Source organism: Schistocerca gregaria, chromosome 1 (assembly GCF_023897955.1).
Source record: "Schistocerca gregaria isolate iqSchGreg1 chromosome 1, iqSchGreg1.2, whole genome shotgun sequence".
Classification (NCBI taxonomy): Eukaryota; Metazoa; Arthropoda; class Insecta; order Orthoptera; family Acrididae; genus Schistocerca; species Schistocerca gregaria.
The window spans coordinates 536,002,762-536,017,362 of record NC_064920.1 but is presented as its reverse complement, the minus strand read 5'-3'; the positions used below and the strand labels follow the sequence as shown (position 1 = coordinate 536,017,362).

Sequence of the window (14,601 nt, the reverse complement as noted above, 5' to 3'; positions counted from 1 at the left end):
ACCAGGAAAATACAATCATTTATAACATTAACAAACAATGGATATGAAAGGTGGTCATACATATAAATAGATTAAAAGTCTGTTGCCAACGCTAAGAAACATGTAAGTAATATGGTAATTCAAGCAGGAATGTTACTGGTCTGTTTGGCAACACAATAGCAAACGTAAGCGATAAAATATGCAACTTATCTGAATCTGACTAACTGAGCTTCAAGAATAAAGCTGGATGTGTTTCTTTAATAAAATATATATACTCACTTTGTCCAATATGCCAACGTCAAGGTAGAAGCAGATGATGAACACATTCCAGCCAATCCACACTATATTCCAAACAGTATACTGAAAAAGAGTACATTTATGGTTTTTAATTTATTGGACTTTTCTATTAATTGAGAAAGTTATGTTGCAGTGAAAGTACACTGCCTGGCAAAAATTTGAAGCACCCAGAAGTGTACCAGAAAACAAACAAACTTCATGCAGTGAGAAGGTATGTTATGATAGATCAACGAGTCAAAATCTGTTCAAATTTGTAAAGAAATTGGCAGTATGAGTTCACTTAACAGTATGACATTGCATCTACTCTGGCCTGAGTGTATCATGCACTGATTCAGTCAGGAAGGGTGTCAAAGCCATTGTATCTTCTCCTGAGGCCAGCTACCCCACAACTGGGATACTGGCACTGGGATGGGGTTGATGACCGAGATGGTTCTACGCAAGTTCTGTCCGAGATGGTCCTACGCATGTTCTATTAGGGAGGGATCTGAGGATTTTTCTGGCCACTGGAGAACCTCAACTTCATACAGGCAGTTGAGAGAGACTCATGCCAACACTCACGAGCACTGTCCTGATGCAAAATGGTATCACGATACTGTTGCACGAGTGGTAAAACACGAGTACAGAGGATGTTCACGACATACCAATGTGCCATCAAGATTTCCTCAATCACTATCAGCTGCGACCTGAAGTCGTACCCGATGGCTCGCCACACAATGACGCCACAGGTAACACACTGCCTTTCCAAAATGTTGAATGAATGGGACATCTTACCAGGATGCCACCATGCTCATTGACAATGGTTATCAGGGATAGTGCAGAACTCTGGTTATTCACTGAACACTATATGGTGCTTTAAAAATGGTTCAAAGGCTCTGAGCACTATGGGACTTAACATCTGAGCTCATCAGTCCCCTAGTACTTAGAACAACTTAAACCTAACTAATCTAAGGACATCACACACATCCATGCCCAAGGCAGGATTCAAACCTGTTGCTTTCACGAGAAGTCCAAGCTTCCCAGTCACGTAACTATTCCAAACACAGCTGTTTATGTTTTGGTGTTAGTGACAGCCTGTGCACAGGACAGAAATTCCACAGTCCAGCTGCTGCTATTCTTTGATCAATTATGTAGGATAGGCTGGTTGGTTTAAAAAAAGGGGGAGGGACCAAACTGCGAGGTCAACGGTCCCTTGTTCCCAGTAAAATAATTACACAAGAGAAAGAAGAATAGAAAGGAGATGTACAGCACAATAAGAGAAACGAAAAACCAGAAGAACACGAGTAGGACAACCAACACTACTATGAACAAAACAGGAAAGGAGAACCACAGAGAAGCAAGAAACAGGTAGAAGGGATAAAAACAAGAGAGCAGATGACCTTGGTTGGCTGATCACAAGAATAAATAGGAAAAGCCAGCCACTCTGCAACACATTAAAACATCCAGCCTAAAAGCATTAGAGTGGAGACGACAAAGTGCCAAGAGACATGATGCGATAAAACTTATAAAGAATGATAAATCTCACCATCATGTATAAAACATAAAACTAAATTAGACGATGAGGTGTTGTCAGCTAAAATTAATGGCAACAAGTCCAGTAACTGAAGAGTCCATCGCAGGCCAGCCAAAGAAGGACAGCTCACCAAGATATGAGCCACTGTCAGCTGGGCGCCGCACTGACACTGGAGGTAGCCATGTATCATGCAAGCGTGGCCAATGCAGAGCCGACAGATAACTACAAAGTCCCTGCAAGAGGCCGCATGGACGTCTTCCACACATTCTTGGTCTCCTTAATGGCACGCAATTTGTTGTGCGTATGAGGTTATGCCATTCTGTCTCCAAAAGACTTAAAACCTTGTGGTTTAGTACAGGTCAGTTGCAGGGAAGCCAGTCTCCATAAGCAGTTTTTGCATAGCCTGTTGGCAAATTCGTTGTGTGGTATGCCAACGTGGCATGGGGTCCAGACAAACACTACTAGATGACTGGATCATTTCAGGGCATAGATGGACTCCTGGATGGTCACTACCAAAGGATGACCAGGGTAGCACTAGTCAATAGCTTGTAGGCTGCTCAAGGAGTCATTACACAGAAGAAACGACTCCCCGTGGCATGAACGGATGTGCTCAAGAGCACGAGATTTAGCCACCAGCCCTGCAGTGTGAACACAGCAGCCATTGGGCAAGGAATGGGTTAACAGAGTCATTAGGGCCATGTGAAAGGTCCAGACAAAGCCGCAGCCTATGTATGCGCCATGGAGGTCTACTTGAATGGACCTCAAGTATATGTGGTAAAGGCAAGGATTCCAGTTTGGATAGAAGGGATCGGACACAAACTGCAATCGTAAGCCCTGATAAGGGCCACCGATGCGGGAGATGGGTGGGAAAAGGAGACAGTAATTTGGATGGGCAAGAGAACTACAAATGTGTGCAACGTAACTGGTGAGCAGTTGTGCACACTGAACCTTCAATGGAGGGACTCGTCCTAAAATCTCCTGAAGATAGTCAAACACCACTGTGGTGCACTGGGTCGAGAAAAAGCAATGCTGAGTGCACCGCTGAACAATAAACCACAGTCCCATAGTCAAGGTGGGACTGAACAAGGGCTCTGTAGAGCTGAATCAGCGTAGAGCAATCTGCTCAGCTGGTGTTGCTCAGGCAGCGGATGGCATTGAGGTGCTTCCAGCACTTCCACTTAAGCTGAAGATGGTGAGGAAGCTAAGTCAATCAGGCGGCGAAAACCAGTCCTAAGAATCTATTTGTCTCCGCTACAGTGAATCATCATTAAGGTAAAGGGGTGGTTCCAGATGAACGGTATGATGCTGATAGAAGCGCATAACACAATACTTCGTGGATGAAAACTGGAAACTGTGGGCTATAGTCCATGACTGCGCCTCGTGGATGGCTCCCTGTAGGCACCGCTCAGCAACACCAGTACTGGTGGTGCAGTATGAAATGCAGAAGTTGTTTGCATACAGAGAAGGTTAGACAGACGGCCCTACAGCTGCTGCTAGACAATTAATGGCCACTAAAAAGAGAGAAACATTCAATACAGAGCACTGCGGGACCCCATTCTCCTGGATATTGGGGGGAACTATGGGATGCACCAACTTGGGCATCAAAAGCATAGAGTGACAGGAAATTTTGGGTAAAAATTGGGAGCAGGCCTCTGAGATCCCACTCATACCATGTGGCAAGGGTCGTGTTCTGTAAATTGAAAGAGACTGTAACAAGGTGTAGGCATCTGGAAAAGGTTGTTCAGATGGCAGACTCAAGGGACACAAGATTATCAGTGGTAGAGTGACCCTGGTGCAAATCACCCTGGAACGGAGCCAGTAGGCTACCTGACTCCAGGACCATACTAACCACTGACACACCATACATTCTAGCAGCTTACGAAGAATGTTTGCGAGGTTGATGGGCCGGTACCTATCCACATCAAGTGGGTATTTGCCAGGTTTGAGCACTGGTATGATGGTGCTATTCCGCCATTACGATGGAAAGATCCAGTTGAAGATGACGAGGAGATGTCGCTGGTAGTCAGATGAGAGATGTTTAAGCATCCAACTGTGGATCCGATCTGGCCCAGGAGCTGTGATGGGGAATGTACAAGGGCACTGACAAACTCCTACCCTGTAAATGAAGCGGTATAGGGTTCACTGTGATGTGCAGTGAATGAGAGGAGTCTCTTCCATCCACCATTTTAGAGTACGAAAAGCTGGGGGGGGGGGGGGGTTAGTTCACCGACACAGAGGCTCAAGCATAGTGTTTAGCAAAGTGACCGAAAATCGTGTTTGCGTCGGTAGATAACATGCCATTTATACCAACACCAGGAACACCTGTTGGGGTCTGGTATCTGAAAACACGTTTGATCTTTGCCCAAACTCTGGAAGGTGTCCTATGGCCACCAATGGTCAAGAAATCTCTCTCCCCACTCCTGCTGACGTCGTTTGATAAGTTTGCACATGCGGTCATGGAGCCATTTAAAGGCTATGAGGTGCTCCAGGGATGGGTGCTGCTTAGGCCACTGTAGAGCTCACTGATGCTCCTCAATTGCTTCAGCGGCTTTCAGTGATTGCCAAGGGATTTCCTTTCGCTGGGGGATCCATAGAGAGAGAGAGAGGGATCGCGTTTTCTGCGTAGAAACGATTGTTATTATCTACTCAACCATCACATTAATGTTACCATATGGGGGAGATTCAACAGTGACAGCAGAGGTGAAAGTTTCCCAGCCTGCCTTGTTTACAGCCCACCTGGGCAGGTCCTTGGGCCTGACACCGGGGCAGTGACAGGAAGATGGGGAAGTGGTCATTACCACACAGGTCATCATGAGCTCTGCAGTGGATAGATGGGAAAAGTCATGGGCTGCAAATTGATAAATCAAGGGCCGAGTGACTACCATGAGCCACATTGAAATGTGTGGCAGCCCCAGTATTTAAGAACCAGAGGTCGAACTGAGACAGTAAAGTTTTGATATCTGTGCCTCAGCCAATAAGCACAGTGCCACCACACAAGGGGTTACGGGCGTTAAAGTTCCCAAAGTAGGAAAGGTTTAGGGAGTTGATCAATCAGTGCAGCTAATACAGTCAGGGGTACTGCTCCATCTGGAGGAAGATATACATTGCAGATATTTATTTCCTGCGTCATCCTTATTCTGACAACGACAGCTTCAAGAGGGGTTTGAAGGGGCACAGTTTCTCTACAGACCGAGCTTAGGACATAAACGCAAATCTACCAGACACTATTATAGTCACTCTGGTTCCTGTAATACCCTCTCGGCATACATCATATGTGGGGAGTTAACCTCTGTGTGGTCAGGGGGCTACAACCAACAGGGTACATGGCGGCCCCACCACAATGGACTGGCTATCGTGCTGGATATCAAGTTCAAGGACGTCCATGGTCTTCGGTGACACACAAAGCGACACTGCATAGTGCATGGTAGAAAACGCACCAAAGTGTCCTCGCCCAAGAGATGGAGAATCAATGGAACTAAAATGTGATGACGAGAAAGTGGGCTAAAGATTTCAATGCACGATGGATACAATGTACCATGTAAGGAGCCCTTCCCCAATTGGCTCGCTCTTCGGGAAATTTTTGAAGATAGATGGTCAGACCCTACAGGGGACCATCACATAAAGGCTAAAACGTGTGAAACTCCTTTCAGTCGCCTCTTACGACAGGCAGGAATACCTTGGGCCTATTCTAAACCCCGGACCCGCAGGGGGGAGCTTCATGGGAGGATAGAGACCTGACAAACTGTGAGTACACAGTTTGCTTAGAGTTGTTAATGTCAGATCCTCAATGGTAGAGTACCCATTTCCACCAGGAGGCTCTCCATGGGTCTTTGAGCTTGGACAGAAGCTAACCGCACACCACTATGGAAGACAAAGACTAACAAGTTTAGCACTGGTGATACTGCCAATCCATAAATCAAGAAGGTTAAAATAAAACCTTTGAGGAATCACGGAAGAACTGTGTGGTCATCTCTCCGAGCAGTGTTACTGAGGATCAGAGGGTGTAAGGTTTCCTCCAGCAAGTTGCCTTTAGCCAGCATGTGGGGTGATCATGTTACGTTATCATCAAATAAAAGCACTAAAACTCAAATTTTCAACTAATACAGGTAACTGATTACCTAGGTACAGTTCTGGTTGAGGATGCACAGTCCTGAGCTGTCAAAAGTGCACGATGAGAGTTTTTTTTACAAGAAATGATATACTGTGGTGCACAATGATGTGGAACTGTGTGTAAACAAAAGTCAACTGTGTACAGTGAGGGTGAAACTGGGAACCATGGTGGCCACTATATTATTAACTGCAAAGAGGGAACCCTCAAAATCAAACCCTGAGGGATCCTATTCTCTTGTACAAACAAGTTCCCAAGAGTTAAACTAACCTGAAACAGTTGAAGGGATAAAAACCTTCTGCAGAAAAACTGGTAAGCAATGATGAAAAATACCCGTGTAGTGTAGACAGAATGTGATGGCACAAGACAGTATCACACATCTTTTGTAAATCAAAAATATGGTGATCAGGTGTTGATGGTACATGAAAACACTCTGCACTGCAGATTCCAGATGCACCAGATGATCTGTGGCGGAATAGAAAACCCAAAAGCTGGTTTGAATATGAATAGCAATGGATGTGCTCTGGCTTTCAGGCACCAACACAGTCTTCGACAGACCATTCTACACCACTGAAGGAAATTCACTTCCCTTTCTTGCTGTATACGGCTGAAAATATATTTAAATATATTGGTGTGTGTGTGTTTTTTTTAATATGTCATTAAAAGGTGTTAAACGGCTTGGTTGTGTATTTTATTGGATCCAGGAGATATCTACACCCTGCTAAAAGCTCTCCAGAGCTTCCATTCACTAAATGTACGATTGCAGGTGTTGCACATGGAAAGATATATTGTTTTATGCCACCAGGAATTTATGAGTCACGAAATGGTAGTCGCTGCATGCAGAATCTTTGGCAAAGTGTGTCATGAAATGTTCAGTCATTGCAGAGGTATCACTATGAGTATCACTGTTGACAGAGGTGCTGGTAACTGTTGTGGCTGCAAATACTCTAGACAAAAGGATGCACACTCTCATAGATAATACAGACTGTTCCCAACACAATTACTTTTGGTTCTTTATCAAAAACCACACCTTCACTCAAAGTCCTTTAAATGTCCTGTATAAGGATATCATTTCTGTCATTTTAGTGTCTTCTGCATGCCCTTGAGAGTTGCAGCTATTTCTTCTGACAGATTTGGCACAGGTTTCCAGTGTGAGGGAGGTGGGGTTGGGAGGGGGTGAAGAAATGGGGATATATAATACTGGCAATAACATCTTTCACCACTCCTTGGGATTCCCTTAAAAAATTGCTTTGGCGGTAAGAGCTTGCCAGTTGTTCTTCCTGGCAGAGCAATATGGTACATATTCCACTGGTCAGCTGTCTATTGTTGTCGTTGTTTTATGGGACCAAACTGCAATGTCAACAGTCCCTTCGATGACCAAATGTTTAAAAGTTGTCAATGATGTAAGGAAAGACATGATGGTTTTCTTTTCATGACACCACAAGTTACTGTGGCAATGTCAGAGAAGATCCAATGTGTAGGGTTGACAAGTAGGATGCTTGGCCATCAGATATTATGTTAATGTTGAAGTACGGGGGTGTGGCTTTGGGGGTGGGGAGCCAGGTTGGTGGCCCCTTCAGGCTGAAACTCTGGGGGAGGGGGCGGGACAGTCGCTTTATGCCATCCCCAATTATACCAGCATAGTTTATTGTAACGACAGCATTTTCTTATAAAATGCAGGGTTCATTTGACGGCTGTCTCATTTTCTGTGAGAAGAAATTTAAGGAGGAGTTCAATTTCATTACTACTCACTCACATTGGCATGAGCAGAGCATGCCCCAAATATATGGACCACTGTCAGCAGAGCACCACATATACCTCAGTGCGAGTCTGTTGCTTTCAGAATAATATTATGCTTGGCTGGGAGTTGTCAATGCATAGTTTGCATAGGAAGACTAATTCTTTCCAAGAAGTTCTTTGAGGGATGCTCTATGTGGCTTTGGTTCCCTTAACTGGACTTAATACATATAAAAAGCTATTACAGTTTGCCACTCCTCTTCCCATCCTTCTAGGATTAGGTTTCTTAGTTGAGATCATACATCTGGGGGGGGGGGGGGGGGGGGGGAGATTCTAAGGTCTAGCAGTTTTTCTGATGTTGCTTACTTGGCCTTTTGATCAGCCAATTCATTTCCTGAAATGCCCACATAGTTTGGTGATCAAATGAATGTGATGTGGGTGAGAGCATTGTGAAACTCTGCTAACTCATCTTGAAGGTTTTATAGAAGCAAATTGTACGTGTAACATTGGTCAACAGTTTGTTAACAACTCATTGAATTGCAGCATAGTAGGAAGCTCTCACTCTACCAAGTTTTTGTGTGGCACTGGACCCGGCTGACTGCAGTAAGTTGCACAGTAAGCCACTACACATGTTCGGTAGAGAATTTTTCAGAGCCACAGCTGTAAACAAAACCAAAAGCCACTCGGCTGTTAATTCTGGAGCCTCAGTGCAGATAGTTTGAGAGTTGGGGTAGTCATTGAGAACTGAGTGAAACAGCTAATAGATTGGTGTTCTCCTCTGACTTCTGTGTCAGGTCTAGACATATTACAGCCTGCATTACTCAGCTGCATTACTCACTATGGAAGTACATCAGGAAAAGAGAATCTTGAACATACCAGCACAGAAAGTTGGAGGTTGTTCCTCAGAGCATTCAATCACATCCATGCTGGTTGCCTGCTCTGGGTTGGATTGTAAAGAGCCTTTACAGTTAGTGGTGAAAAATAAATGAGTGACACAGGTGATTGGGCATCTGGAGAACTGTTACTGTATAATCTGAGAGTAAAGTTTGTGCTGGACTCTCCGTAGTGGGACTCTAGCCTCTGCTATAAGACTTTGATGCAGCTCTTGCGAAAAACTCCAGTCACTGCCTCTTGCTACTCTGGTCGACAGGGTTGACGGAGCTGTGGATCCATATGCAAGACACTTTAAGTTCAAATATGAGGGCACTAGTGACATGTAAAATCTTTTGAGAACTGTGTGATCTGTTACCAGTTGATGCTACTGAGGAACCATAGCATGTTGGGCATCATACAGTTATTTTCAGTTGGTATACATGTGACAACAGCGTCAGTTTGCTTTTCATGAGAAGACCCTGGAAGTGGTGTTATTCAGTTAGACCACAAGTTGAGGATTGGCTGTGCTAAGCCTACAAAAAATACATGATTCGAGTTTTTGATGGAGAGAATTCATGGTCATGTTTCTTGACCCAGTCTTGTGCCTTTTGAGTAGCTCTCTGGAGCTGGCGTTCAGCAGCATGCATTGATGTGGAACTGTAGTGTAGGTAGAAATAGCCTATTTATAGAGCTGGTGAGACCATGGTGCCCACAACACATGCTAGCCCATTGACTGTGATGGCAAAGACTGCGATACTCTGGTGCAATTCCTGCAAAACACTTATCTCGTATATGTCAATTTGCTCTGGTTTGCTCCAGTCCAGACACTGAAGAGTAGCAGAAATATGAATTTCTTGATAACTATCAGCTAGTGACCACAGAAAGCCCATATGCAGAATGTGGAAAGGATATGACGGTGGTGTCAGATGCTAGGTTTAGTACACAGAACACAGTGATTAATGGGTAGAAATGTGCACATGCATCTCTAATTGCAGAGACCAAGCACACCAGATGACCAGTGGTGGACCAGAATTCACAGAAGTGTGACCCAAGGCACCACACAAATTGCCAGTTTATCATTATTTCAAATGGCTTGCACAATCTGTTTGTCAGGCTTATTGGTCTACAGCTGTGTAGTACGTTTGAGTTCTTCCCTTTCTTCAGAGGGAGTACTATGGTATTTTCATGCCACTGGTAGGAGAAAACCCCCTCTTGCAGATATGGTTAAAAGTTTCAATGATACGTGTTTAGCTCTCTCCTTTATGTTGTTTTATCACCTGATTGCGGATTCTGTCCAGCCATGGTAATGTACCTCGGCACTGTGAGAGTGCACTAACTAGCTCTGATTAGCTGAATTCTACTGCTGTACTTGCCGAGTGAAACATGATATGTTGGAAGATTTCATCATGAGCTTGCAATCTAAAAGGATCTGTGGTTTGGGAAGGAGTGGTCACTGTCACAGATGACCTTGTGGGTGTTCCACTAGAGCAAAGGTGAGATACCCGGATTGCATAGTTTAATATCTATCGCAGAGTATGTCCTAAGGGTTGTACTAAATAGTGGTAGATTTCCACACTTAAATTGGCTGAGTTAAAGCTCAGTATGTAATTAATCTGTTACTTGGACACTGTTAAATATTTCTGCTGATCCTCAGAGGACTACGGGCATTTAAGTCTGTTGTAGATTGAGGTGTGGAGGCAGATGTTCCACTTGTCCATCAGTTTGTCAAAGATACATCCTGTTTGTGGGAAATAAGATATTGTTACAGACAGATAAACACTGCCTACCACAGCTAAACGCAGTGATGAGGGACACTTGCTTGCTGAAGATATCCATATGTATGAGCATGTATATGCCTCCAGATACTCTATCAATATTAGCACAATTTTTACAGTACACATTACAGTTTTTAATATGAGCTTGCAGGATTCAGTCAGGTGGTGATGGTATATATTACAATTCCATTTTAAGAATGTCAGATTTCAGGCCAGAATAGCATCAAATGGTAAAGGAAGTACAGCTTACTTTTCTAGTGGTTAAAGTTCCACTTTAGAGTGTGGTCCTACATCAGTATTCATAGAGGAATGAGGACTGGGTCTACTGGTACTGCCCAATCCAGGTTCACTTCCGATTTTTCCTTTTTGACACTGAGGTTTTGGTTAATGAGACTTTTCTTCTGGGACAGAAGAGGACATTTCTGTCTGACTTATGACTTCTGGCTCTTTCAGCCAGTGGTTGGGATTAGGATGTGCATCTGTTTCCTTCTTGGATGGGACACTGTGGCAGGCATTATGTCTGGTGATGCTGGAGGAAATCAAGGCATGTCCAGCTGCGCCACTGAGGTGGTCACCAAGAGTAATAAGGATTTGGGGGGTGGGGGGGTGGCAAGGAAGCTACATCATTTCTCTGAACCAGAGAATGGGCTTTAGCATGTTGCTAGGGTTAATAATTTGTTTGAGACCTTATGGGACCTTATCATCGTACTGTAGTCTGATATAAATTGCTTGATAATTGACACTTCAAGCATTGGAACTGGTTTACTACAGTCACAGCATTCAATGTCACACTCAAACCATTCACTGCTGCCGAACTGTCACAACAATTGGTCGGTTCACTTCCAATTCCCTGTCTGGCATTCTTTCTTGAAGTGTTTGGATCCCAAATCATGGGTCTGGCACCTTCACTTCAAATTTCATCATACATGATGACCACACCCAAACAACATACACCTAACGACGCTAATGAAACACATTTCATACACACAGCAGTAACTAAACACTATTTGATACTTTTGTACAAGATGCGATTCAGTATCACATATGTTGTTATAATTACAAGGATCGGCTTATATTGGATAAGCTTTGTTAAGACACTGTGGGAAATTAAGTTTTTGAAGGCTGCAATTCTTCATTGCAAATGAGTGATCACAGTAAATATATAATGACTGGGTCAGTGTTGTACTTTAGCAGAATTGTTAGCATATTAATCTGCTACGTTTAAAGTCTTAAGTTCAAAGCTCATCAAACATCGTGAATTTTTTTGTTTCTGAATTGAATCAAAAGAGTTTGATCATTTTTACTGAAGTAATTGGTTTAGATGTATTTTTTAGTTATAATCCTTTACTATGTCATTTTCATCATTGTACTGACTTTTTTTATTTGCTCTTATTTTTCTACACATCACTTTTTTTTTTTAGGGATCTACCTGTGTCATCTACGAGGGTGAGTCAAATGAAACCTCAAATATTTTTTTAAACATTATTTATTGTGCAGAAGTGGTACAAAGCTGTACCACTTTTCAACAAAATCTCCCCCACGCTCAATGCAATTCCTCTAGTGCTTACAAAGTTGATAAATTCCTTTAGAAAGAAATTCTTTTGGTAGTCTGCACAACCATTCATGAACTGCGTGGCATACCTCTTCATCAGAATTGAACTTCTTTCCTCCCATTGCGTCTGAGTGGTCCAAACATATGGAAATCACTTGGGTCAAGGTCTGGCGAGTGTGGTGGATGAGGAAGACACTCAGAATGCAGGTCTGTGATTGTTGCAACTGTTTTAGGGGCAGTGTGGAGCCTTGCATTATCATGTTGCAAAAGGACACCTGCTGACAGCAATCTACGTCGCTTTGATTTGATTGCAGCCCGCAGACGATTTTTTTTTTTTTTTAAAGGAGATCTGTGTATGATCACTTTCTCGTTCAAAGTGCTGAAGAAGTTCTTCACAAGCATCAACACGTTCTCTCATTTCGGGAGTCAGCTGCAGTGACACCCAACTTGCAGACACTTTGTGAAACTGGAGCACGTCATGCATAATGTGGTGTGCTGACCCATGACTAATCTGTAAACATGTCATTCAGTGTCACTCGGCAGTTTTCCTTCACTATGGCTTCAACTGCTGCAATGTTCTGTGGAGTCACAACTCATTGTGCCTCACCTGGATGAGGAGCATCATCTGCTAACTTCCTACTCCATTCGTAGACCTGCTTCTGTGACAAACATGCATCACCGTACTGAACCTTCATTCATCGATGAATTTCAATAGTTTTCACACATTACACTACGCAAAAACCGAATAACAGAATGCTGTTCTTCCCTGGTGCAAGTCGCAAGTGGGGCGGCCATCTTTATACTGACACTGCAACGACATGTGTGCATCTACACTATGCTGCCACCTACAGGCCATTCTGCACGCTTACCAACCTTCAGGATAACGGCGTGATATTTCAATTTGTAATTACAAATTTAAGGTTTTCATTTGACTCATCCTCGTATAATCTGCAGCCAAGAACCAATGACGACTGCTCAATGGTTTGTAATGTGGCAGCTCACATAGCCAGCGAGTGGATAGTTTCAAGTAACAAATGATGACGAGAGCTTATAGTTGGCTTTTGGCACTAAAACTTAACTTTTTGTGTCTCGAGTTTGCTTTTAGAGGTTAGCTTTAACAGACATGAAGAAAGTGATCGTGAATTTAGTTCTGCCACATACTGCTGACCACCACTTTCTCGAATACATTACACATCACAAGGCTGTGGTTAGCTTAGGACATGAGTTTAAATTCAGGGCTACAAAATGTGTCTCCTACCACAGTTCAATCACTGATCACTTCAAATCAGCTGTTAACAGAGCATTTCTAACATGCCTTGTGGCGGCCACTTCCAACATTACCCTGTGTTACACATTAACAGCATTTGTGAAGTAACATTTGTGAAGTAACTTGCTTTGTTTGTGTCACCTGCGAGTGAGCGGGGTAGCCGGCAGCCGACATGGTAAAACACCGTAACACGAAAGTGACAGACGTCAACTATCAAGTAATTTTAAAAAGTCAATAGGTATGAACTGTCTACGTTTGCAAAGTTGCTGTGTTGATAGGGTGCAGTTCTTCTTATTTCTTCCTACAATCTTTCTGTAACAGGCAACATAGTACTTTGTATTTGTGGATCGTCTATCTCTTTTACAGTGGACATTCCAGTGAAAAGGACGTAAAGGTGTGACTTTCTGGGGCAGTTTACTCATGAAAGCAGTCGCTCACATGGTTGCTCTTACACTTGATGCCTTACAGCATGCACACAGTACACTGGGTGGACACACAACTCAACCTCAGGCAACTAATTTCTCTCTCAGGTGACAGAAAACAGGGTTTGACATCACACCTATCAATGTAGCCTTAACCTACTCAAGTAGAACATTTCAACTGATGACTGGGATGAATGGACCAGTGTACAACCTATTCTCCTCGAGTTTGTTTTGAATGTGGCGAAGAAAATGTTTTCAGTACAGCTCTAAGTTTGCATGCAGTTCTTCATCCGTTTGTGATGTTAGGTCCCGATGGAAGTTAATACCATCAACACCTTCAATTTTGTTATAAGGACTGATGGTGACTGATGTATTTGCAAGCTCGTCACAAGCCTGAAGTGCATGTGACTGGTTAGCTTTCAACATTTTTACCATCAATGATCCACTTCTCATATTCTCAATTTCAGTGGCCTCAATATTTTCAGTGGAAAATGATGGCTTTTTTGTTGGACTATCAGTTCCGGAATATATCATGAACTGTGAAAACTGTCTGTTCCATTTCTTCTTGTCTGGCTCTCATCCCCATGGCATGATCAAAGAGGGGGATGCTGTCAGGTTTCGGGTTTTTGCATTGAAATCTATACCTGGGCCAGTGAACATGTCACTTGATAGATCACGTGTGGTTGGCTACACTGCAACTGCAAGGTTGCAATAGCTGCCACCGCACACGCCCACAACTCTGAAGTATGTTTTGTAAATGTAAGTAACAATCAATGGTTATACATAAGTGCAACAAAGTACATTTTCCTAACAATGGAGAGAATGAAGACTGAGATTAAGCGGTTGATGGTATATGAAACTGGGAATTAAAAACACCAGAAGTTAAAGACAATATCTATGAAAAGTTGTTCCAAATTGTTACAGTAAAGCTGCATGTAAAACATTATTATACAATGTAAATCTAAGCATACCAAATAACACGCTATCCACACCCAGAAAGAAAAAGAATTAATTCTGTATACATTTACACTCACCAATTTACGATGTCAATGGCGCAATTCCACCCAGTTCTTCTTCACTA

At 43.1% G+C, this 14,601-nt stretch overlaps 1 protein-coding gene across 2 annotated transcripts in view; it reads right to left on the bottom strand.

The window, feature by feature from the left end:
- Positions 1 to 14,601, bottom strand: part of LOC126355362 (uncharacterized) — a 79,042-nt gene that overhangs the window by 53,789 nt on the left and 10,652 nt on the right. For both annotated transcript variants that reach the window (XM_050005659.1, XM_050005666.1), the window contains exon 3: positions 259 to 339. In XM_050005659.1, coding sequence (XP_049861616.1) covers positions 259 to 339 — 81 coding nt within the window. The remainder of the gene's footprint in view (positions 1 to 258; positions 340 to 14,601) is intronic.